General features: G+C 42.2%; 1 protein-coding gene across 13 annotated transcripts in view; it reads right to left on the reverse strand.

Annotated features, from left to right (window-relative positions):
* PTPN2 (protein tyrosine phosphatase non-receptor type 2) overlaps positions 1-27,138 on the reverse strand; it is a 111,574-nt gene that overhangs the window by 50,691 nt on the left and 33,745 nt on the right. For 11 of the 13 annotated variants that reach the window (XM_002713523.5, XM_070050527.1, XM_051851451.2 and 8 more), the window contains exons 2-3: positions 23,557-23,647; positions 590-690 (exon numbers count right to left, since the gene is read on the reverse strand). In XM_002713523.5, the coding sequence (XP_002713569.1) occupies positions 590-690; positions 23,557-23,647 (192 nt within the window). Of the gene's footprint in view, positions 1-589; positions 691-9,572; positions 11,320-23,556; positions 23,648-26,514; positions 26,665-27,138 lie in introns of those variants that run through there. The other 2 variants (XM_070050528.1, XM_070050530.1) reach the window with 2 other exon arrangements.

Below are 27,138 nucleotides of genomic sequence, written 5' to 3' on the forward strand. Positions count from 1 at the left end.
GGAGTCTTCAAAAAGTTCATGGAGAGGCAAGCATCTGGCATAGCTATTAACACTCTGAGCCGAAGGGGCCAGTGCTCTGCTCTAGTGTATCCTCAGGGGCACTGGCATCTGTACTCACTTGGGCCTGCAGATGGCCAGACACTTCCGAAGGCGTGGCTGCATTCAGGAAATGCATGCCACCAGAGGGGAAGAGAAGAGCGTCTTTCCAGGGCCTACTGGCTATATGCATGGGTTATTTGAGAACAGGAAGCGCTAGCAAAGCATTACTAAAGCTCTGTGGGAAGTAAAAGGCATGGAAGAGAGTCGACCCAAAGAGAACTGCCTAAGCCATTTCAGAAGATTTTTCCTTCACAAAACATATGACTCTAAAAATGTCTTTGATGTGAAATATTCAAAGTTTCAAAACTTTATGTATTGTGTTTTTATGTTTCAAAAGTTGTTTGTAATTCACTGCATAAACAAACAAAAAATCCAAAATCTAAAACACCATTTTATTTCCAAAAGCAGGCAAGATATACTTTTAGCACTGTTTTAAAGCAGATCCACACGATTCCATTTCCAGGCATCTGTTCGGTATCATACTACTTACCTGTGTTAAAACGTAACTCCTTTGTGCCTCTTCTATGTCAACTAAACTGGCATTAATATAATCATTTTCAGTATTTTGCAGTTTAACACGACTGTGATCATCTGAAAGCAGAGAACAAAAACCATAACTGTCATTGCAAATTTGTCATTTTTTAAAATCTTAACATTAACAGCTTCTGTATTTATAAAAGGGGAAAAGAAATTTGAAAAAAATTGACTAAAGATGAATAAAGTACTTATCTTCCTAGAGTAAAAGGATCATTTAGATTCTTGTGCCTAAAAACTGATTCTATCTACACTCAAGCATATGAGACTGCATTTCCAGTTTCTCCAGGGAAACTGTATTTCATTTTCTTCACTTCTCAACTGATAAACAATCAACAATATTTCAATAATTTTCAACACTTAAAACTATGTTTAGGTTAAGTGCTGAAAAATATTTAAACACAGCTGAAATACTATATTCTTTAAAAGAACAGGGAACATGCTACATTTCTTAAGACTGTTAATATTTTAGACATATTTCTAGCTTTTACAAACAAAAAACTCATATTTAGAACTTATGCTATCTTAAATATGTGAAATATAAAATTTGATATTATTATCATTTTGATAGGAAGACAAGAATGACACAAGGAGAAAAAAAGCAAATGTGCAACAACAGAATTAACATTAACTTAGAATCCTAAATATATATTTGTAAGAGGCATAAAACTGAACTATAAACTGAAAACATGATGCCTGACAATAAGTCTGGAAAATATGCTCTACTATAAGCTGTTCCCCTCAAGGAAATAAGATCCATTCTCTCTCTAAACTAAAAAAATTGTTTATATTATCTCCATATGAAAGGCAATGTTAGGCCAGTGCTGGGGCTCACTTGGCTAATCCTCCACCTGCGGCGCCAGCACTCCGGGTTCTAGTCCCGGTTGCTCCTCTTCCAGTCCAGCTCTCTGCTGTGGCCCAGGAGTGCAGTGGAGGATGGCCCAGGTCCTTGGGCCCTGCACCCGCATGGAAGACCAGGAGGAAGCACCTGGCTCCTGGCTTCGGATCGGCACAGCGCCAGCAGTAGCAGCCATTTAGGGGTGAACCAACGGAAAGGAAGACCTTTCTCTCTTTCTCTCTCTCACTGTCTAACTCTTTCCCAAAAAAAAAAAAAAAAAAAAAAAAAAAAGGCAATGTTAGATGGGTTTCATTTCACACATCAATTTATCTGAGATGTTTTCGCTGGACTAAATCCAAGACCTCTGTAAATATTACATGTCATTTGCCAACAGGAAAAAACTAAGATCTTGTTATAGTAAATCACATATACTAGTGTTCTCGGAAACATGATGTCAGCAAGAACTTTTTTTTTAAATCACTTTTTTTTTTTTAACAGTTTAATCACCCTTTAACCACTACAGCATATGAGATGGTAAAAAGGTCAACTACCTAATCAACAAAGTAAAGACAATATATCTCTCAACATACCAATAGAATAATTTATGCTTTTAGACTGCCATACAATCCCTAAAATTCAAATTTCACTAAAGTATCACAGCAAAGGATGTATTTCCTCCTGTTGTAATCACAGAAAGAACACAAACCCCAAGGCTGTTACTCATATCTATTGCACAACTGAAAACAGCCATTTGACCAACATGCGGGAAGAATCCATAAAAACGGAGAAGGTTCATCTCACAGGGCAATGGGAATCCAATTATCCTGCATGGCACCTTCCCAGACCTCTGCACAACCAGGGAGGAGATAAGCCCAAGAAAAGAACTCCAGCAGTTGGTTTTTAGAGTATTTGATACATTGCCCGAGACTTTAAACAAGAACTCACTACTATTTTCCATCAATATTTAAAATTCACACATTATACATTATATACACAATAATCACAAAATCAGCTTACAAGCACAAATCTATTTCTTGGAGTCAGTGGGGTGCAGGTGCCATCTGAAAGGTACCTGGAGGCCTGCAGGTCTAAGCCCCAAGTAATGGCCTTGTTCCCTGTCTACAACCCTAATTTATACAGAGTCAACAAAAACAAAGGAATATTGTGAATTTTCTCAACTTTTTTTTTTTTTTTTAATTTTGCCAGCAGAAAACACTAACAAAAACAAGGGTATCCTTGAGAAAACTCTAGCTATTTAGAACTGGCTATAAATGTTGGCAGAACTTGTATTTCCTTCTCAGGATTAAAAACAAAATTATCAAAAACATATCCACATCACATAATTCTGAAGATTAGGGACCAGCGCTGTCTGCAGCGCCAGCATCCCATATGGGCACCAGTTCATGTCCTGGCTGCTCTGGCCTTTGCGGGTATCTGGGGAATGAACCAGTGGATGGAAGAGCACCCTCTCTCTGACTCTCTCTCTCTCTAACTACACCTTCCAAAGAAATAAATAAACCGTAAAAAAAAAAAAAATTAACTTTTTGATTCAGAAAAGACTCTGTTGAAGAAAAAACCTGGAGTTTCTGTTCGTAACTAAAACCCTTAAAATAACTATTTTTTTTTAAAGATGTATTTGAAAGAGAGCTACAGAGAGAGGTACAGAGAGAGAGGTCTTCCATCTGCTGGTTTGCTCCCCAGATGGCCGCAATGGCCGGAGCTGTACCAATCCAAAGCCAGGAGCCAGAAGCCTCTTCCAGGTCTCCCCCATGGGTGAGGGGGCCCAAGGACTTGGGCCATCTTCCACTGCTTTCCCAGGCCACAGCAGAGAGCTGGATCAGAAGAAGAGCAGCCAGGACTAGAACTGGCACCCATATGGGACACCAGTGCCTCAGGCCAGAGTTTTAACCCGCTGTGCTACAGCACTGGCCCCTAAAATAACTATTAAAAAAGATCATAAATATACGCATTTCAGGAATCAAAGCTATCAACTTCACAGTGTACATTCTTTAGCAAAGAGAAAGATAAAGCAAAGATAAAGAACACTGCCTCTTTTCCAATTAATAAGCGCTTAACAGATGCTTTATAGTTTCTGTACAGCAGACCCAGGCCCCTGGCACCTGAGAGTCAAATGTCTCCTTTCACCACCCTGCTACTTTCAGTCAGCTACACATCTGTGAGCTTTTCACTCTAAAACAAATCATTAATTTCTGAATTATAAAAAAAAAAGTTACAGGTTTTCTCCTTGCCCAAGAACCTCTGAAATGAAATTATTAAAATAACAGAGTTCCATAATCTCATCCATGTAAGTCAGTCCAAAGCTGACTTCGTCATCATTTTAAGTCTACGGTTACCTCTCTCTTTCCTATGTTGCAAAGGATCCAACAGAGAGAGAAATGAAAATATTTCAAACTACATTACATGAGATGCCGCAAAAGCAACCAAACCAAACTTCCACAGGAAATCTGATTTCTCAACAACTATGAACACCATTAGCAGAACTACACAAACGTAGACTTTTTTCTACAGGGCATCATCTGTTCTTAATTCCTGTCACTCAGAGAATGAAGAAATGCAATGCCCAAACAGAATTGTGGTTTCTAAACTGGATAAAAATTAAGCCAACTTCTGATGAAGAGTCCCTTTACCTCCCATCCTCAAAGAGAATGTTTTCTGAGAAATGGTTTCATCTCATCTCTCGTGAAATGACTAGCTGTAGCTGTGGCCTGAGCTGACAATACAGATCCGCTTCCTCTTTCAATTCTGTCCTAACAAGGCTTTTGTTTGTTTGTTTTAAAAAGCCCACAGGTTTCATCTAATTTATCATTAGAGTATTCCTTTTGGAAAATTTTCCAGGTCAAACTAGAAGATCTACATTCATCTTAACTAATCTCAGCAGGCTACACCAAGGCACAGATTGGGAATAACTAACTCATCAAATGGACTAGGAGAAAACTAATTCTATCAGTAGAGCATTAACATCAGTAGAGCATTAACAATCCAGTTTTCCCCCTAGACTTTCCTATTCTCAATCAATAATTAAACAATAAGTTCTCAAATTGTGATGTCTACCCTTAAATGGTACTTTCCTGATAAAGTTCAAAGCATTTTGTAAGTATGTCAACCCTCTTCAGTCCTACAAGTAAAAAGCTGAGAAACAAATACTATGAATTTCCTTTTACAAATTGGACAAAGAGCCAAAAGGAAAGCTCAAACTAAAACTCAGATCACCATAAACACTACCATATTAATGAAGAAGGATTGCTAACTTGAGTGCAGAGTATTAACATTTCAATTGTTTGCAAAGAAAATTCCATTTAATAAGTGGTTTCTAACTGACTATCTATGACATGCCAGGTGCAGTATGACACACCTTACTTGTTGCTTCTCTTATTCCTCACAAACCTATGAAGGGAATATTATGTTCAATTTACTGACAGTGAAATAAAGTCATTAGTGTAAGATAATACAGTAGGGAAACACAAAAGGGATTCAAAGCTCTGACTGTGTATACTGCAGCTATACACACATTTCCCACAGTACCTTGGCTCTCCTTCCTACATCCACACTGATGCCTTTACCAGCTTTTCTACCTACTCTCCTGATATCACCCTTCAGACAGTTTTTCACTTCCAGCGTTATTTTCATCTCATCTCTCACACAAACACCACTTTCTAAATGATCTGGCCTTGACTTCTCTCTTCTAAAGAGCTTCTCTGAGGGAGCCGCCATCATAATGGTCTCTCTCACTCTTCCCAATAGTATCTCAGAGCTCATATATGAATTTTTTTTAAAAGATTTATTTTATTTATTTGAAAGACAGAGCTACAGAGAGGTAGAAACACAGAGAGAGGTCTTCCATCCACTGATTCACTCCCCAGATAGTCAACGGCTGGAGCTGTGCCGATCCGAAGCCAGGAGCCAGGAGCTTCTTCTGGGTCTCCCATGCGGGTGCAGGGGCCTGAGGACTTGGGCCATTTTCCACTGCTTTCCCAGGCCACAGCAGAGAGCTGCATCATCAGAAGAGGAGCAACCAGGACTAGAACTGGCGCCCATATGGGATGCCGGCGCTTCAGGCCAGAGCTTTAAGCTGCTGCACCACAGCGCCAGCCCCCATATGTGAATTTTAGGCAACATTTTAAGAGCCAGGCAACAGGGACATCAAGATAACATATTATTTGTTTAGATTTTTTGCTTTTTAAAAGATTTATTTATTTATTTGAAAGTCAGAGTTACACAGAGAGAAGGAGAGGTAGAGAGAGAGAGAGAAGGAGAGAGAGAGAGAGAGAGAAGGAGAGGGAGAGGGAGAGAGAGAGGAGGAGAGAGAGGTCTTCCATTCGTTGGTTCACTCCTCAATTGGCCGCAATGGCCAGAGCTGCACTGATCTGAAGGAGCCAGGAGCTTCTTCCAGGTCTCCCATGTGGGTGCGGAGGCCCAAGGACTTGGGCTGTCCTCTACCACTTTCCCAGGCCATAGCAAAGAGCTGGATTGGAAGTGGAGCAGCGCTTTACCCACTATGCCACAGTGCCAGCCTAAAGACTTTTTAAAAGGAAAAAAACTCGATTAAATAGTAACTCCGAAGACTGTACAGCATTAAGTATGGTGGGAAGAAGCTTGACAAATTGATTCTTGGTAGGCCTAGTGAGATGAACAGGCTTTGATAGGTAACTGAGGAAGTAAACAGGAAATTCTAGCAAAACAACATATTTCGAAAGGAATAAAAAGGAATGGTAGTGGGTTAAAGCCCCGGCCTGCAGTGCCAGCATCCCATATGGGTGCCAGTTAGCGTCCTGGCAGCTCCACTTCTGATCCAGTTCTCTGCCATGGCCTTGGAAAGCAGTATAAGATGGTCCAAGTCTTTGGGATCCTGCACCCAGAATGGAAGGCCCAGAAGAAGCTCTTGGCTTCGGATCAACTCAGCCCTGGCTATTGTTGTCATCTGGTGAGTGAACCAGTGGATGGAAGATCTCTCTCTCTCTGGCTCTACCTCTCTGTAACTCTTTCAAACAAATAAAAATAAATCTTAAAAAAGGGGGGGTGTGGGGAGCAACCAAGACTAGACTAAATTACTGGAACTGCTAGGACTAACACTATGCATCTGATCTCCCACCATGTGGCGCTGAGAGAGAATAAACAACTTCCACACAGCTGCCTCACCAATTCAACTAACAAGCTGCAGGAGCTGATCCTGCTCCTGATTGAAGGATAGCAGTGTGCTCGGTGTGTGGGCAGCAGAGTTGGGATTGGTAGAAGAGGACTATAAAGGAGGAGAGAGACAACATGCAGCAGGAACATCTGAGCAACCCCTGAGAGAGCCGGTGGACGGTGTGCCGCTCGCGCGCGCGCGCGCGCGCGGGGGGTGGGGGGACCTGGGACGGTGTCGTTCCTCTGCGAGTGGGGGAAGGTAAGGGATGCCCTATCTGGAAGGAATGGCAAATTTGCAAAGGCTGAAGATGTAAGCATACAAGAAAGAACCCAAAATATGTGCAGCAGTTTCAACCTTTTCCAAAGAATAGGTTACCTGTTCTAGAAGTCAACCCAAGAATCTTTCAATCCATCATGATTTCACGTTCCTAAACATGACAGGACAATGTCACTGATAAAACTGATTCTACACGCCTCCAAACTGGAAAAAAGGTTCTTTTTAATCTGCCCTTTACTAGTCAAGAGTCTGTTGTAGACAATGAAAATAATACTCAAGAAGTATCTTTACAAAATCTGTGTATTCATGAGTGTTTGTGAAAAGGATCTTTTCTCACTTTATTTTTTTTTTATTTGACAGGTAGAGTTATAGACAATGAGAGAGAGAGAGAGAGAGAGACAGACAGACAGAGAGAAAGGTCTTCCTTCCATTGGTTCACCCCCAAATGGCCGCTACAGTCAGCGCTGTGCCAATCCAAAGCCAGGAGCCAGGTGCTTCCTCCTGGTCTCCCATGCGGGTGCAGGGGCCCAAGCACTTGGGCCATCCTCCACTGCACTCCCAGGCCACAGCAGAGAACTGGACTGGAAGAGGAGCAACCAGGACTAGAACCCGTCGCCCATATGGGATGCCGGTGCTGCAGGAGGAGGATTAACCAAGCAAGCCACAGCGCTGGCATTTTCTCACTTTAAAATAATTATCTCTCCATTTCTGTTGAAACAAAATTTCTGCTTTGAGGAGAGTTGAGAGCCTAAAATATTGAGAGAACATGGGAGTTGGAGAAAAGATGTTACTTTCCTTGAGACCAAAAGCAAACAATGCACATGAAGTATCTATTCAACATGCTGTTCTAGCCACTTGGGACCCAAGCATATCCTTGGCGGCTGACCTCAGAAAAGGCAATAGCAGTAAGCCTAACAACTAAGCAAAATATCTGTGATACAGTAACAGAGCTAAAGAATAATAAGAATAGAGGAGTAAAAGAAGACTAGCAGTGCTATGGTGCAGGGTCCTCACAATGACAAGCAGGAGGCCCATCAGACAGATATTTTGATTAAAATTATTCCAGGGGGCAGGCATTTGGCACAAACATAAGCTGCCACTTGAGACACCTACATCCCACACTGGACTGCCTACTCCTGCTTCCTGCCTAGTTTCCTGCTAATATGCACTCTGGGAAGCAGCAGATGATGCCTCAAGTACTTGGGTCCCTGCCACCCACATGGAAGACCCAGATGGAGTTTCTGGGCTACTGGCTTCAGCCTGGCTACTGCAGGCATTTGGAGATGGAAGATCTCTCTCTGTCTGTATCTGTCTCACAGCTTCTCAAATAGAATGCAAATGTAAAAACAGTGTTCCACGCACAGAAAACAGTGAATGCCTTAGGACACATGACTATCATGCTTGAAGGATACAACAAATACAGCTTGAGCCACGTGGACAAAGGGAAGAGGAGCAGTCTGTAGTTTAGGTTCAGAGAGTTGAGAAATCCTGTACAGATTGGTTTTTCCATAGTGTCTACCTGGTATGACATAATTAATTTAACTATGTAAGTGTTCAAATTATGTAATGAACTCCACAAAGTTTTCATATACTCAGATCGTTCAGCCATGGTAGAATTTCGTTAGAATGATAAATAACTATAATTCACTGGTTTTTTTTCTTTTAAAGATTTATTTTGGCAGGTGCCGTGGCTCACTAGGCTAAACCTCCGCCTGCGGCGCTGGCACACCAGGTTCTAGTCCCGGTTGGGGCGCCGGATTCTGTCCCGGTTGCTCCTCTTCCAGTCCAGCTCTCTGCTGTGGCCCACGAGTGCAGTGGAGGATGGCCCAAGTGCTTGGGCCCTACACCTACATGGGAGACCAGGAGGAAACACCTGGCCCTGTAATCTTTTTTTAAAAAGATTTATTTATTTTACTTGAAAGTCAGAGTTACACAGAGAGAAAAGGAGAGGCAGAGAGAGAGAGAGAGAGAGAGAGATCGATCTTCCATCTGCTGGTTCATTCCCCAGTTGGCCACCACGGCCGGAGCTGTGCCGATCCAAAGCCAGGAGCCAGGAGCTTCTTCTGAGTCTCCATGTGGGTGCAGAGGCCCAAGGGCTTGGACCATCTTCTAGCCGGGACTCGAACCAGTGCCCATATGGGATGCCGGTACTGCAGCTGGCGGCTTTACGTGTACGCCACAGTGCCAGCCCTTGAACCCTGTATTCTGCTCCACTGACTTACTTGTCTACCCCTCTGCCAGAATGCCACGATCTGGATTATGTATTACACAGTAAGTCTTCAAATCAAGCAGAATGCTTCTTCTACCTTTTCTCTTTCAAGACTGTTGCAGCAATTCTATTTTAGTTCCTTTGCTTTTCCATATAAATTTTAAAGCTTGTTTTTAATCTACAGAAAAATCTTCCTGAGACTTGATAAAAATTGTGCTAAACATACACAGCAATTTGGGGAGAACTCCAATCTCTCTCAACAGGGTAAGTCTCTCCATATACTAAATCACCTATTCATCTCTTTTATCAGTGTTTTGGTGTTTTCAACACACAACCTGTGTATGTTTTGCTTTCTCATTCCAATCTATATGCCTTTTTTTATGATATATTCATTTTATTTGAAAGGCAGAGTTACAAAGAAGCACAGAGGCAGAGAGGGAGAGAAAGAGAAAGAGAGAAGTAGGTCTTACAACTGCTGATTCACTCTCCAGATGGCCGCAACAGCTGGAGCTGCACCGATCCGAAGCCAGGAGCCAGGAGCTTCTTCCAGGTCTCCCACATGGGTGCAGGGGCCCAATGACTTGGGTCATCTTCTACTGCTTTCTCAGGCCATAGTAGAGAGCTGGATCGAAGTGGAGTAAACCGGGTCTCAAATCAGCACCCATATGGGATCCCAGCACTGAAGGCAGCAGCTTTACCTGCTACGCTACAGCACTGGCCCCTCTCTGCACCTTTTATTTCCTTCATGTGTTGGCTAAGATTCAGTATATTCAGTATATATATATAAAGTTAATATATTTTAAAAACTCATGCTGAAATAATTGCAAAATTTAATAAAATTTCCAAAAGGATAAATTTTTCCTGAATCATGACAGTTGAAAATATGTTATCCAATTACTCAAGCACTTATTTGTATTTTCTACAAATAACAGAATCCTGGCCAGCACGGCAGCTCACTTGGCTAATCCTCCACCTGCGGCGCCAGCACTCCGGGTTCTAGTCCTGGCTGGGGTGCCGGGTTCTAGTCCTGGTTGCTCCTCTTCCAGTCCAGCTCTCTGCTGTGGCCCGGGAAGGCAGTGGAGGATGGCCCAAGTACCTGGGCCCTGCACCCGCATGGGAGACCAGGAGACAGCACCTGCTCCTGGCTCCTGACTCCTGGCTTCAGTCTGGTCCAGTGCTGGCCATTGCAGACATTTAGAAAGTGAGCCAGCAGATGGAATATTGATCTCTCCTTCTCCACATCTCTGAAACTCTGCCTTTTAAATAAAAAAAAATTTTTAATATATAGTGTATAGTACAGTATCAGCATATAGCTATTTTTCAAGGAATGTATTCTGAACCGTATAATAACTGCAAAGTATCTGCTATGTATGGAAATGTTTAAAATGGTAGCATGGGGACCAGCATGGTATCAGAGCAGGTAAATTGCTGCTTCCAGTGCTGGCTACTCACATGGGGTGCCAGTTCAAGTTCTGGCTGCTCCACTTCCAAATCAGCTCCCTGCTAATGTATCCCTGCTAAGACAGTGGATGATTGCCTAAGTATCTGGACCCCTGTTGTACGTGCAGGGACCAGGATGGAGTTCCTAGATCCTGGTTTTGGCCTGTCCCAAACCTAGTGGTTGCTGTCATTTGGGGAGTGAATCACCAGATGAAGATATTTCTCCCTCTCTCTCTCTAACTCTCCTTCTCTGTCATTCTTCCTCTCTGTTGTTCTTCCTTTTAAGGAAATAAATAAATCATTAAAAAAAAAGAAAAAGATATAATGACTATCTATAGGGAAAGGGTATCAGCATCATCCTAGAAACTTTAAAAAAATACACATTTTTGGAGCAAGGTTAAGCCACTGCTTGCAATGCTGGCATCTCATACAAGAGTATTTGGAGCCCCAGCTGCTTTGCTTCTAATACACCTGGGAAAGCAGGGACAGATGGCCAAGTATTTGAACCCCTGTCATCCATGAGGGGGACCTGGATGGAATTCCTGGCTTCAGCCTGGCCCGGCCCTGGTGGTTGTGGCCATTTAGAACATGAACCAGCAGACTGAAGATTTTATTCTTTCTCTCTCTCTCATTCTGTCACTCGGCCTTTCAAATAAAATAAACATATCTTAACAACAAAAAATTACACATTCCTGGGTAAGTGTCTGGCCTAGCTGTTAAAATGCTGGGTTTAGATGCCCACAGTCACTACTGGAGTACCTGGGCATGATTCCTAGCTCCAGTTCTTGATTCCAGTTTCCTGATAATGCAGATCCTGGAAAGCAGGGTTACAACTCAAGAAGGTGGGTTCCGGTCACCCATGTGGGAGACCTGGAGTGAGTTCCTAGCTCCCGGCTCTGGCCCCAGCTGCTGTAGGCATTTGGGGTGTGAATCAGTGAGTAGAAGCCCATTGTCTATCCCTCAAATAAATAAAAAAGAAAAACGGCACATCACAGGGCCCATAAGGACTTAGGGGAAGAGAACTACCACCTCCATGGCCTGCTGTACTGGATGGGAACACAACCAGTAGGAAAGCAGTTGTTGAGTTCATACTTGCAGGAAAAGGATTTGTGTTGAATTGGGTTAGAAAAAGGAGGAAGGATATCTCAAAAAGGGAATGACATATCCGAAGACACTGAGGTATTGAAAACCAGTCACAGTGGGAAAACGCCAAGTGATTTCCCTTTTACTAAAATGAATATAGTGGGGCTGGTGCTGTGGCGCAGCAGGTTAAAGCCCTGGCCTGAAGCGACAGCATCTCATATGGGTGCTGATTCTAGTCCTGGCTGCTCCTCTTCCGATCCAGCTCCCTGCTGTGGCCTGGGAAAGCAGTGGAAGATGGCCCAGGTCTTGGGCCCCTGCACCCATGTGAGAAACCTAGAAAAGGCTCCTGGCTCCAGATTGGCACATCTCCAGCCATTGGGGAGTGAACCAGCGGATGGGAAGACCTCTCTCTCTCTCTGTGTGTGTGTGTGTGTGTGTAAATCTGACTTTCAATAAAATAAATCTTTAAAAAAAAAAAAAAAGAAGTGTGTGAAGGTCAGCACCCTCTCCTCCCACTATGATAATGCTGAAGAACTTTAAATTCTTCATAAAAGTTGTGGGGCAGGGATCGGAGTTTTGATGTGGCAGGTTAAGCCCAAGGTTGTAGCATCCCATATGCGCACCAGTTTGAGTCCCAGCTGCCCCACTTCCCATCCAGCTCCCTACTACTGTGCCTGGGAGAGCAGTGGAAGACGGCTCAAGTGCTTAGGCCCCTTCTCCCATCTAATAGACCTGGAAGAGGCGCCTGACAAGTCTGGTCCAGCCCTGGGTGTTGAGGCCATGTGGGGAGTGAACCAGTGAATGGAAGACCTCTCTGTCTCTATTTTTCTGTAACTCTATCTTTCAAATAAATAAAATAAATCTAGAGACAACCAAGATTGCGGAATAGGGAGGGAGCTTACTGCTCTAATCTAGGAGAAGATAGTTTAAAAAAAAGAGTGGATAGAGTCCAATCTCAGGGAAGTTAGGTAGACAACGGTGAGGAAACTCCATGCAAATTAGAGAGACACTGTGGACCTACTGTGGAGGGTGTGGACATGCACAACTCAGGACCCCAGAGCCTCAGCACCAGCTTTGGAGAATGAGCTGAGACCATACAGCAGCAGCCCAAGCCACTGGTGACAAAGCTGCAGAAAGAGCCTGGCGTGAGTACAGCTTGGAGCCCTGTAGGGGACAGTGTACCTTCCAACATAGAGGAAAAACAGGGGGAGGGAGGCACGTTTCTCCTCGACCACCCGGCACCAGCATCCTGTAACTAGACGAGAGAGGGCGGGTACCATTTTGGACATACATTAACAGCTGAGCCAGCTCATGTCTGCGCAACCAGCAGAGCAGAGGTACCTGTCTGGCTGGGAGAATTCACAGGGGGCTGGGTGCTCATGACTATGGGAACCTTGTGTGCTGGGACTGTGAAAACACTGTGGCTGTGTCTGAGGGTGCAGGGTGTGGCTGGGACTTTGGGCAATCATTACAGGCTACTCGAAACACTCGGAGCTCCCCGATTCCCTGGTGAGGGTCATTGCTGTGGGATCTGTGCTCACACCGAGGACTGCACAGATCCTTTGTGTGGTTCTTGTGGCACTGAGAATGAATATTATACCCACTGGAGGGTAGTGACCAGGCACTGGTCTCCTTGGAGGAGAGGAGATGAGAGACTATGCCAACTGAGCAGATTAATCTTCCCCTCTGATTTAAAAAAAAAAAAAAATGAGAAGAGATTTACTACACCCAATTTGGGTGTCACCCTGGACACTCCCCTAACCCTGAAGCACTGAACAGAGTTCTCTCGCCACACCCAGCACATGCCTCAGGATATTCACTGAAAGAGCAGACCCACTAATCCAAAGAGGCACAGTCCAAAGATAAAAGCCATCAGAGGGAAAAACAAACAAACAAACAAAATATCTCCACAAATGCCAAAAATAAACGCAACTCAAGAAACAAGAGTAAGGAAAACATGATGCCCCCAAAGGAACATAACACTTCAATACTAGAATGTGAAAATGAAGAGACTGAAGAAATGCTGGAAACTAACGTAGGATTACTTAGAAGAACTCAGAAGCAAACCTGTGAATTAAAGAAATCCATACATGACATGAATTTTTACATACATGACATGAAATTTTAAAGAGAAATCAAAATGAAATATTTGAAATGAAGAATTCAATAGATCAAATAAAAATGTGGTGAAAGCCTTACCAACAGACTTGGTCTAGCAGAAGAAAGAATATTCAAGTTAGAAGACAAGTATCTGGAAATTTTAATCAGACCAAAACAGGAAGAAATTAGAAAATGAAAATACAGTGTTGGAGATTTATGGGATACTATCAAATGATCCAACATATGGGTCTTAGGAGTTCCTGAAGGCATGGAAATAACAAAATGGATTAGAAGGCCTTTTTAGTTAAATAATTACAGAAAACTTTCCTAATTTGGAGTAAGAAAGGTATGTCCAGGTACAGGAATGACATAGAACTAATAGATATGACCAGAAAAGATCCTCATCATGACACAGTGTAGTCAAACGTTCCACAGGAAAACATAAAGAAAAGATTCTAAAATGTACATGAGAGAAAAAACAGATTACTTTCAGAAGATTTGCAATTAGACTCACAGCTGACTTCTCATCAGAAACCCTACAGGCTAGGAGAGAATTGCAAGATATATTCTAAGTCTTAGGAGAAAAAAACTGTCAACCCAGAATACCGTACCCTGCAAAGCTCTTATTTAGGAATGAAGGTGAAATAAAGACATTCCATAAAAACAGAAATTGAAAGAATCTGTCACCACTTGTCCAGCCTTACAAAAGATTGTTAAGCATGTGCTACACATAGAAACATGATCTTCACTACGAAAGAAGGCAAAGGCAGAAAATCTCCCAGTGAAAGTACAAAGGAAATCCAAAGTAAACAATAGGAACACTTACGGAAAACCGGCAGGGAAACAACTTACTCTGGCTTTTCTTCTGTAGTTCCTTAGATTTCAAAATACCCTGTTACTGGGAATCTAGCCACATATTAAGGTAATCTGTTTTTGGATCTTTTTAAAAAGACATTGGTTATACTTGATCATCTTTTTTTCCCTTCTCTTATTACGTACCATTTGTGTGTTAAGTCTTAATTCTTATGTCTTTGGGCTTAAGAGTGTATCAGTTATTTTAAATGAATTTTTCACTGTCTTTGAAGCTCAGTCTGTAAGTGTGTTGTTGTCACAAAAGAAAATACTTGGGTTTGCATTACTTGAATAATTGAAAACTGAAATTGATAAAATACATTATGTAGGGGCCGGCGCCATGGCTCACTTGGCTAATCCTCCACCTGTGGTGCTGGCATCCCATATGGGCACCGGGTTCTAGTCCCAGTTGCTCCTTTCCAGTCCCAGTTGCTCCTTTCCAGTCCAGCTCTTTGCTGTGGCCGGGGGGGGGGGGGGGGGCAGTGGAGGATGGCCCAAGTGCTTGGGCCCTGCACCCGAATAGGAGACCAGGAGGAAGCACCTGGCTCCTGGCTTTGGATCGGCACAGCGCCGGCCGTAGCAGCCATTTGGGGAGTGAACCAATGGAAGGAAGACCTTTCTCTCTGTCTCTGTCTCTGTCTCTGTCTCGCTCGCTCTCTCACTGTCTAACTCTATCTGTCAAATTAAAAAAAAAATTATGTAATGAATCAGGTTTTTGTTTCTGGATAAAAGTAGAAACAAAATAAAGATTTGTACTACTTAAAGGAAGAAAATAATGATAGTGCTTATAAGCACGGTGAACGCTTTTATGTTTGAGGCATCCAAAATTCAAGTGTTACTAGATTTTGCTCCTGAAATCCTGCTCTTCTTTTCTGTGCTTCATGCATTTACTCTTTATTGCTGATGCTGCAAAACAGCAGGGTTAACGTGTCATTATATCTGTGTTCATTATGAATCCCATAGCTTTTCTAGTCAGGAAAAAAATAGTCTCAAAAATACTCTTAGTCAGGGCCAGGGCTGTGGCCTAGGGGGTGTGGCTGCCACCTGCAGTGCTGGCATCCCATGTGGGCGCTGCTTAAGAGTCCTGGCTGCTCTACTTCTGATCCAGCGCTCTGCTGTGGCCTGGGAAAGCAGTGGAAGATGGCCCAAACATGTGGGCCCCTGCACCTACATGAGAGACGTGGAGGAAACTCCTGTCTCCTGGCCATTGCAGCCAACTGGGGAATGAACCAGAGGATGGAAGATCTCTCTCTCTCTGCCTCTCCTCTCTCTGTAATTTTCTCTCTTTCAAATAAATAAATAAATCTTTTCTTAAAAAAAATGTTCTTAGTGTCATTTTTTTGGTTGATATTTTACCCACTAATGGTATTTTAGACACCTTTAATATTTATTATTGGTGTTTAAACCTTTAAGGTATCTATAAAAATTCAAAACATTCCTTATTGTATTTGAACTAGTTAATGAAGAATAAGAAAAAAAACTAGCTTATTGAGACTGTAGACGTTTCACTCATTTAATTTCAAAATTTGTAATAAAGGAACTTTCAGAGATAGGTTGAGACCTAATGGTATCCATTAAACTAGCTCCTGTGATGTGGAAAGGAAACCCGGGAAACAGTGGAGTGCCAGTGTGAGGGCATTTACTTGTCATGGTGTGGCTGTAGTGTCCTCATACTTTAATACAGGTAGTGACGCACTGACATTTTTGTTGCCCAATAATGTGGAATAGTGTCCTTTATTTATCTGTACTAAAATAACTATAAATTAATGGAGTCTACAAAGAAAAAACTTTATGATTGTATTGTATTTGGGAGCCCTTGTACAGCTAGGTAAAGTTTCCATGATACAAAGTATTTGGATTTTAAAATTTGCTACTGTAAGGAAGAAGACATGACATTATTCCATGTGCTTAAATGATAACTTGCTTATTGACTTTCAGAAGAAAAAAATGAGTAATTGTCACTGTGTTAGCTATAATGTTAAATTGGCAAGTTGTAGCAGAAAATTTAAATCTGTGAATCTGTGTTTCTCAAATGTGATCCACAGTCGTCTAACACTGCTTTGTATATACTCTAAGTGCTACAAATAGTCAACACCAAACGTGTATTGATACCTCTCAAATGAATGCAACCTTTGATGTAGGTGTTTTGATATGCCTCAGAAAGTATCTGAGTGTCTGTAAATTTTAATCTATTTGAAAATGAAGATGCTCTTTTTATTGTTGTTCCATATTTGGTTTGATTTTTTTACATTTTTACTGCTAATTTAAGTGCAATTTGTTCAATGGTTAAAATGGGGTTGTCAGTGAAGAAACTTAAAAACAGCTTCATTCATGTAACTGCTTAAGTAAAAAGTACATTTAGTGTTCTATGTTCATACACGTTTTATGATCTGTATCTCTGTTTAAATATGTGATGATGTTTAAGCTTTGTTTCTGTTTAATAAAGCTTTTTACCACTGACTAAATGAAAGAATGTATCTTTTTGAAGAGATTTATATTATATAAATAAAAACTGGTTGAAACAATAAAAAAAAGAAAAAAAGAAATCTAAAAATAAAAAGTTACAGAGCATTATCAGAGGGAAATGCACACCAGTCTTGTAACACACAAAAGTTACACTGGGGGACAGCATTGTGGCACAGTGGCTAAAGCTGCCACCTGTGATGGCGGCAATTCATATGATGCTGGTTTGTGTCTCTGCTACTCCACTTCTAATCTAGGCCCCTGCTAATTGCCTGGAAAAGCAGGGTAAGATGGACCAAGTGTTTGGGCCCTTGCAACCTATGTGGAAGACTCAGATGAAGCTGCTGGCTTCTGGCTTTGGCCTGGTCCAGGCCCGGGCCGTTGTAGCTATCTGGGAAGTGAACCAGAGGGAGGAAGGTATTTCTCTCTGTGTAATTCTGACTTTCAAATAAATAAATAAATAAATCTAAAAAAAAAAAAAAATCATGCTGGATACAAGAAGAATACACCTAAGCAAGATAGAATGGAGATATGGAGATCAACTTAGAGGTTATATAATGACCCAAGACTGAATCAAATCATTATGAAGAAGAATAAGAAAAGAGACTGAACACACAATATGGAAATGGAAATTATAACTTAGTAATTACGTAGATGTGGGAGCTATAAGTTTCTGCCTTCCTCAGATATGTGCACAGTGGCATCACTTATGAATACGGAGGGAAAGCACAAAAAGGTTTAGGGTTAGGAACAATGGACTGTGTAAGGAAGGCATGCAAACTCAAGACACAACAAGTATGAGGCAGCTATAGGATATAACGCAGAGATGAGTGACTTGCATAAAATGGCTCTGCAGCCAAGAGACCACACTGCAGATGAGATTTAGGGTCACAAACACAGAGAGGGCAACTGGACTCACAGAAGACAAGATCATCTGTACAAGTGTCAGAGTCAGAAAAGACAGAGAAAATACCTGAAACAAATACAGGCAGAGTCTTGAAAATGGTTGAGTAGCTAGAGAAGAGGAAAAGCAGAAACAAACATACTACCAGGGGAAGAAGGCACAGTCAACAGTATCACAGGTCACAGGAGGGTTAGAAAGGAAACCAATGGAAAGTCCCTCACTGCATTTGGAAATTAGAAAGTTACCAGCACTTTAGAATAAAAGTTTTAGTGAGAATGTTGAAGCAGAAGCACAGGCTGAAGAAAGTACAGGTAATGACAGAGACACACACAATGTGTTTGCGTGTCCATGTGTCCCCATAACTGATAAAGTAGGTGGGGGTTGCGGTGGGATATAAGGGTTTAGATAAGAGACTGGAGCACATTTATGTAATAAAGAGAAAAGTCACTCAAAGGAAAGAAGCTGAAGACACAAAGAAAAGTGGTGAGGACACAGAGTAGTCCCTGAGGAGGAATCAGGATACAAGACTGGCCTAGGACAAGACGAGATAAGGTTCTTCTAGTACTGCAGGAGAGGATGAAAAACAGGAAAATGAGTTTCCAGGTGGTGGAACATGAAGCTGAAGTTATATTCTCTAAGAATGGAAGGAAGATGATATTCCAAATGTGGTGAGTGGTGGGCAAGTCTGAGAGATCACTGACTCAGGACACAGCCTAAGTAGAAGAGAAATGGGACTGACGGCACATGGGGGATCAGCAAGGTACATGAGCCAAGCTGATGCTGAGCTCAGCCTAGGCACATGCTCATTAGCCCGAATTTAGAGAAGATGAGAACTAATGATTCCCAGGTCGGGACTTTACAAGGAGGGTGAAGTAGAGATCCAAAGAGATTTTTTTAAAATATAAGAACATGTGGCTGGTGTCGTGCAATAGCAGTTAAAGGATGCTGCTTGCGATGCTGGCATACCATTCAGGCATCAGTTTGAGTCCTGGCTGCCACACTTCCAATCCAGCTCCTTGCCAATGCACCTGAGAAAGCAGCAGAAGATGGTCCAGGTGCTTGGGCCCCTGCACCTATGTGAGACACCCTGGCTCATGGCTTCAGCCTGGCCCAGCCCTAGCTGTTGTAGCCATTTGGGGAGTGAACCAGCAGCAAATCAAAGATCTCTCTCCCTCTCCTCCGCTCTCTGCAACTCTGCCTTTCAAATAAGTAAATAAATCTTAAAACAAAACAAGAAAGCTATTAAGTAATATGCAGGTTAGAGAAAGAAGTAATACACTACAATAAATGAAAATGTCAAAGAATTAAACAGGAAAGTATACTAGGAGTGAAAGAGCTAGAGTGACAGAAAGCAACCCTTAAAGTAGCAGAGTTTTAAGAATTCAGGATGAAGATGACAGAAGGTCACAATCAAGGAACAATAAGGCTAGAGTTCTATAGTTACTTTCCCAGACACATGAGGTTACGAGGATGCAGGTGGCACCAAAGAGGAGAGGAAAGAGGGAAAAGAAAGGGACTATGAAGCAGTAGAGGACAGAGGTGAGAACAGGGCTGAGATATGGCTGGACCACACCAGCCTCAGAGACCACTGTCATTCATTGGCTGGAGGGTACTGTTTGAGTCTGGGAAGTATCGTGATTATTTGGGAAACATGAGTGAACAGCCTCCATGTGAGCAGGATCAGAAGGTAGTTTTGGGCACTTCACCTGGCAATCCATTTGCACCTCACTAAGAGGGAAACACAGGAAGGAGCCTGAGACCAATGATGAACAGAGGACTGACAAGCACAGACTAAACTGTGCAGCTGCCAACTGCAGGTACCCAATAGCCAGTTGGGGGTACAAATCTAAAACTTAGAAGGCAAATCCCAAGCAGGTTTATTGACTTCTACACCAGACAGTAATTTGTTACAAATGCCTTAGTTTTTTTTTTTTTTTTTTTGAAGTATCTCATCTAGCTTAAAAAAAAATTTCCTCAACTTATTTCAACCCAGTACAGCTAAAGAAGAAACTCAAGGGACTGGTGTTGTGTTACAGTGAGTTGAGATGCCACCTCATATTGGACCACTACTCAGTCTCAGCTGCTCACCTCCAATTCAGTTCCCTGCTAATGCACCCAAGAGCAGTGGGCGAAGGCCAAAGTACTTGAGGCCCCACCATCCACAAGAAAGACCCAGATGGAGCCTGGCTCCTGGCTTTGGCCTGGCCCAGCTCCAATCATTGTAGACATTTAGGGAGTGAACCAGCATATGGAAGATATCTCTCTTTCTGTCTCTCCTCTTTGTCATGCTGCCTTTCCAATAAATAAATCTTTCTCTTTTTTTAAAAAAGGGACCTAAATGTAGCTTAGCACATCCAACAATGGTAATCACAACAAAAATGTAAAAATTAAAGACAACAGCAGGGTTTAGGAAGGAAGATGGGCGTGAAGTGGCTGTGACCACAGAAAGGCATCAGGATCAGTTGTGCCATGATAAAATTGCACAGAACTAGGGCCAGTGTTGTGGCATAACAAGTTAACCTGCCACCTGTGATGCTGGCAGCCCATACTGGTGCCAATGTGTGTCCCAGCTGCTTTACTCTGAATCCTGCTCCCTACTAATGTGCCTGGGAAAGCAGCAGAAACTGGCAAAAGTACTTGGGCCCCTGGATCAGATGAAGCTCCTGCAAACGTTTGGGGGAGTTAATCAGTGGATGAAAGAACTCTCTCTCTCTGATTTCCTTCTCTTTAACTTTGCCCTTCAAATAAATTTTAAAAACTCTTTCAAAAGAAGTTGCACAGAACTAAACACATTCACACACAACTGCATGTAAGACAGAATGGCAGGCTGGCGCCGCGGCTCACTAGGCTAATCCTCCGCCTAGCGGCGCCGGCACACCGGGTTCTAGTCCCGGTCGGGGCGCCGGATTCTGTCCCAGTTGCCCCTCTTCCAGGCCAGCTCTCTGCTGTGGCCAGGGAGTGCAGTGGAGGATGGCCCAAGTGCTTGGGCCCCGCACCCCATGGGAGACCAGGATAAGTACCTGGCTCCTGCCATCGGATCAGCGCCGGCCGCAGCGTGCCGGCTGCAGCAGCCATTGGAGGGCAAACCAATGGCAAAAGGAAGACCTTTCTCTCTGTCTCTCTCTCTCACTGTCCACTCTGCCTGTCAAAAAAAAAAAAAAGAATGGCTGGATGGACTGCATCAGTGTCAATCTCCCAGCTGTGATATTCCACTGTAGTTACATAAAATAATACCATCAAGGCAAAGATATATTAGATCTCTGTGCTCTTTTAAAAAATTTATTTATTTATTTGAAAGGCAGAGCAAAAGCAAGAGCGGAAGAGAAGGAGGAAGAGAGGGGGAAGGGAGATAGAGATATTCCTTCTGCTGGTTCACTCCCCCAAACAGCCACAATGGCCAGGGCTGGGCTGGGCTGGGCTGAAGTTAGGAGGCCAGGAGGACAGGAACTCCGTCTAGGTTTCCCACATGGATGGTAGGGGCCCAAGAACATGGAACATCTTCTGTTGCCTTCTCAGGGACATTAACAGGGAGCCAGAAAAGAACTGGGACAGCCAGCACTCAAATCGGCACTATGATATGAAAAACCAACATCACAAGAGGTGGCTTAACCCACTGCAGCACAATGCTGACCTCAGGGATCTGTGTTATTTCTTTCAACTTGCATGCAAATCTACAGGAATCAAAACACAAAGGGTTTTGTTGAAAGTTTTTAAAAGATAGCAAAATAAGGAGTAATGTTTCTACAGCTAAATTATTCTCACCAGAAAACTGGAGCAGAGTGAGAAGATACCTAGGTGTTAGAATTACTGCCCACAACCCCATTCCCTGAACACACCCCACACCAAAACTGCTGCCATGGTAACCCACAGGTTTCAGAGGAAGCTTCTTATACCCTCAAATGTGTTCCAACTGAGAAAAGCAGAAAACCTCTCTTCTAGCTACTTTTCTTTATTAACACTTGAAAAAAACATAATAATTTACAATAAATATTAAATTTTTAAAAAGATTTATTTACTTATTTATTTGAAGGGCAGAGTTATAGAGAGGGAGGGAGAGACAAAGAGAAAGAAAGCTCTTCCATTCACTGCTTCACTTCCCAAAACAGCCGCCAACAGGGCAGGGTTGGATTAGGCCAAAGCCAAGAGCCGAAAACTTCATTTGGGTTTCCCCTATGGATGGCTGGGGCCCAAGCATTTGGGCCACCTTTTGCTGCTTTCCCAGAAATATTGGCAGAAAGCTGGATTGCAAGTGGGGCAGCTGGGACATGAACTGGCACCCATATGGGATACTGGTGTTGTAGACAGTGGCTTAAACCACTGTACCATAATGCCAGTCCCAATATGAAATATTTTAGTCAATACATTTGTAATGGGGATGTACTTGGTCAACATAAAGAAAAATATTCTATTTGTATCAGATAAAAAATATGGATTTTCAGTGGTTTAATCAGACTTTAAACAACCATAATCAAGGAATACAATCATAAAAAGGTGTACAGTCTGTGGCCTTGAATAGAGGACAACTTACTTAGCCTATCCAGGAGACCTTGGCACACCAGCACCATGTCCTAGTCAACTAGGAGAAAGATTAGACATGAGCAGAAAGCTGCATCTCATCAATTTGATTCATATGCATTTTAAATTGCTTAGCAAGAAGCAGCTTTAAAGAAAAACTGTTTAGCCACTGAAATCAAACATGGGGAAACACTAGACTGGAACTGTAGCCCAGCTAAGATTTAAATGATTTGTATCAAAAGAACAAAGAAGGAAAAAAAAAAAAAAGGAATCACATCATGACAAACACATTTAAAAACCCTAGTATTATAATTATTTACAAAATGGTGCTTGTGTGTGTACAGCACAATCTAAATGTCAAGCCGCAGAGGAACTGTTGGGTCAAAAAATGGAATATGGGGGTGGGGAGGGCGGGCAGCATTGTGGCATAACAGGTTAAGCCACTGCTTTCAGTGCTGGCATCCCATATGGGTGCTGGTTTGAGTTCTAGCTACTCCACTTCCGATCCAGCTCTCTGCTACGGCCTGGGAAAGCAGCAGAAGTTGGCCCAAGTCCTTGGGTCCCTACACCCGCGTGGGAGACCAGAAGAAGCTCTTGGCTTCAAGCTTTGGATTGGTGCAGCTCCGGCTGTTGCGGCCAATTGGGGAGTGAACCATCGGATGGAAGACCTCTCTCTCTCTGTCTCTCCTTCCCTCTCTGTGTAAATCTTTCAAATAAATAAATAAATCTAAAAAACAAAGAAATGCATATAACAAAACATATATTTAATAATAGTTATTTTAAAGAAAGAAAAATTAAACATAACAAAAGAAAAACAGGTAGGTAGGAAATATATCAAAATAATGGTGGCTGTATTTGAAGGATGAAATAATTATGGGTAATAATTTTTCCTCTAATATTTCTTGAAAATCTTTTTAAAAATTTATATTCCTTGAAAATAATATTTCCCTCCACTGTGCCTTGAAATTTTAAGAATATATAAGAAAATAAGAAAAAACTTATTGCAGTAACAACTCTGACCCCAAACCCTCCTTCTCACTGTATCCTGTACCCTTAAACAAACCAAAACACACACACACAAACTCACGAGTACTTACATGGGCTTACGTCTCTGTATCTGTTTCGATTTCTGTTTTCTGGAAATTTGGCCACTCTGTGAGGATAGTCATGGGACTCATTTCGAATTTCCTTAAAATAACAAAAATAAATTTTAATATCCCTCACTTAAATTTATACAGCAAAACATATTTCCAAAATATAAAATATTTATACGGCACTTCATATATACTTCGTACTTTGCAAAACAAACTGTATACATCACTTCAATGAATCCTCACACCACTAATGGAAACAATTCTCTGCCATATTTTGTATGGCAGGATAAGAATCTTTGAGAACTTAAACAATCTGTTAGAAGTGACACAGCTCATAGATGGCAGCCCCCAGGACTGAACCAAAGTCCTTCGGATACCAAAGTCTGTGCTCAAGATCTATTTATTTACTGATTATTAGGCTCTATCCAATATCTCTAAACATGAAATACTTTATGTAGTAGAATTATAGCAATGGAGATACTCAAGATTAGACACATCACACTCAAATGCTACCTACAACTCTTTTATATAACATTTACTTAAATTCTGGAGTTTCTACCTTAAAAATCTTCATCTATTTCCTTATCTTCATGCCACATGACTGTTACTTTGAGTGCAAAATTTGTTTCTAAAGTCATAAATAATTAGCAAAAACTGGTAAGCTTAAGGCTCATTTTAGGGCTTCTGTATTCCATTATGGGAGATATCCTGCCAGTGTACGACTCTGCAGCTTACATGGGTGCCCAGTGCGATCATGTCTTCTCATCCAAAAGGAACATATTCCAAGAATTTAGGTAAAAAGGAGAAATGCCATATTTCAAAAAACTATGCTTTAGCATCAAAAATTAAATTGCCCATGGTACCACATAAGAAGAAGCATTCTAAAAGTCAGGCACCAGAGGCAGGTAGTTGGCCCAACAGTTAAGAAGCTGGTTGGGACAGCCATATCCCCACAATCAGAGTGCCTAGGGTCAAGTCCCATCTTTACTCTTGATTCCAGCTTCCTGCTAATGCAGACCTGGGAAGCAGCAGGTAATGGTTCAAGTGGTTGAGTCTCTATTACACATATGAGAGACCTGCACTGAGTTCCTAGCTTCTGGCTTCAGCCTGGCCCAATCTCAAATACTAGAGACATTTGAGGAGCGAATCAGCAAATAAGAGCTCTCACTGTGTGTGTGTGTGTGTGTGTGTGTGGGAGCAGGAGCAGGAGCAGGAGCAGGAGCTAGAGAGGGAGCAGGAGGGAGGGAGAGGGAAGGAGGGAAGGAGGGAGGGAGGGAGAGAGGGGGAGAGAGAGAGAGAGAGAGAGAGAGAAAGAGAGAGAGAAAAGAAATTTTAGGGGTTGGTGCTGGGACATAGCAGGCTAAGCCTCTACCTGCAGCACAGGCCTCCCATATGGGCGCCAGTTCAAGTATCAGCTGCTCCTCTTCCAATCCAGCTCTCTGATATGGCCTGGGACAGCAGCAGAAGATGGCCCAAGTTCTTGGGCCCCTGTACCTAAGTGGGAGACCCAGAAGAAGCTCCTGGCTCCTGGCTTCAGATTGATTCAGCTCCAGCCCTTGCAGCCATTTGGGGAGGGAACCAGCAGATGGAAGACTTTTCTCTATCTCTCCCCCCCATCTCTCTATAACTCAACCTCTCAAATGAATAAATAAAATCTTCAAAATAAAAGAAATTTAAAAAATTTATAGTGGCATAGCAGGTAAAGCCACAGCCTGCAATGCTGGCATCCCATATGGACACTAGTTCGAATCCTGGATACTCCGCTACTGACCCAGCTCCCTGCTAACGGCCTAGGAAAGCAGCAGAGGATGGTCCATGTGTTTGTGGGAGAACAGGAAGAAGCTCCTGGCTCCTGGCTTTGGCATGGACCAGCCCAGGCCACTGTGGCCATATGGGGAGTAAACCAGCAAATGAAGATCTCTCTTCCTTTCAAATAAATAAATAAATCTTTTAAAAAATTTATGAAAGGCACCAGATAGTTTTATAAATTAAGCATAAATAATTCAATGCATTTCTTAATGAATGTCCTTGGGGTTCCTTACTCCTGTGTCTGCCAATTCTCAACAAGCCCTAAATCAGGGCTTATTTTTCTAGTTTGTATCTTCCTTTGGATCTACCATATACACTCAGCAGTAAACAGTCAAAATATTCTCTGTATATATTTGCTGAATTTCCACCTACTTTCAATCCTTTAACTCAATTGGTTCCTAATGAGTTTTTTTCCTGAGGCACAGTGAAGAGTAGATAAAATTTTAAGAGAAAAAAAAAAATAAAGATTTTAGGTGCTGGCGTTGTGCAGTGGTGGGCCATCACTTGCAATGCTGGCATCCCTTAGCAGCTACTCCATTTGCAATAAAGCTCCCTGAAAATGTGCCTGGGAAAGCAGTGCAGGATGACCCAAGTGTTTGGGCCCCTGCATCCACATGGGAGACCCAATGAAGCTCCTGGCTCCTGTCTTCATTCAGCCTGGCTCAGCCCTGGCTGTTGCAGCCATCTGGCGAGTGAACAAGCAGATAGAAGATCGATCTCTCTCTCCCCCTACCTCTAACTCTGCCTTTTACGTAAAATAAATAAATAAAAACTTTGTGGAGTATAAATAGGATGCCTTAAAGCTACAATTACACCACAAACCAAAACACAATTGAATAGTTTTATTATTTTAAATCTTTATTTCATTAGTCTTTTCAAAAAGAAGTTGTTCACTTCATTGGTAATCTTCTATCATTATTTTTGTCCTTGTTTTTGTTTCCTCCCGCTCTCTTTGGGTTGATCTGATAGTTATGAGTATTCTTTTAAAAGCTCATAGAAAACTGTATTAAAAGGTAATTTTACTTTGGTACAAAATATTTTGAAAGCCACACTTTTTCTCATAATATACACTTCCTGAAGATTCCCATATTTTATAATTTTTTATTCCCCCAATGTTCTTTATTGATAGAACATGATGCACAAGTTTCTAACCTGAACTCAATTTTTCTGAGACTGGAACACTAAAAATATTTCTGTGGGGCCAGCGCTGTGGCGTACTCGGTTAAGCAGCTTCCTGTGATGCCAGCATCCCAGTTCAAGTTTCGGCTGCTCCATTTCCAATCCGGTTCCCTGTTAATGCACCTGGAACAGCAACAGAAAATGGCCCAAGTGCTTGGGCCCCCTACACCACATTGGAGACCCTGAAGAAGCTCCTGGCTCCTGGTGCCTAGCTTGGGTCTGGACCAATTCCGGCCATTGCAGCCATTTGGGGATGGAAGATATCTCTCTCTCTCTCTCTCTCTCTCTCTCTGCCTTTCAAAAAATTATCTTTAAAAAATTTTTTGGAAGATATAAGACACTTATTAGCTTATAATATGCAACATCAATTTTACTTCTTCCAAATCAACAGTTGAATTAATACCATTTATGGATTTTCACATGTATCAGTAACACTTGCTCTATCATAAACCAGGTTTTCATACACACATGGGTCTGTTTCTAGCCCCCCCCCCCCCTTTCTTAATTTGAAAGGCAAAGGTACAGAATGAGGAGAAGAGAGAGAGAGAGAGAATATGTTTCATCTGCTTGGTCAGTCCCAAATGGCTGCTGCTGGGC

Source organism: Oryctolagus cuniculus, chromosome 10, assembly GCF_964237555.1.
Source record: "Oryctolagus cuniculus chromosome 10, mOryCun1.1, whole genome shotgun sequence".
Classification (NCBI taxonomy): Eukaryota; Metazoa; Chordata; class Mammalia; order Lagomorpha; family Leporidae; genus Oryctolagus; species Oryctolagus cuniculus.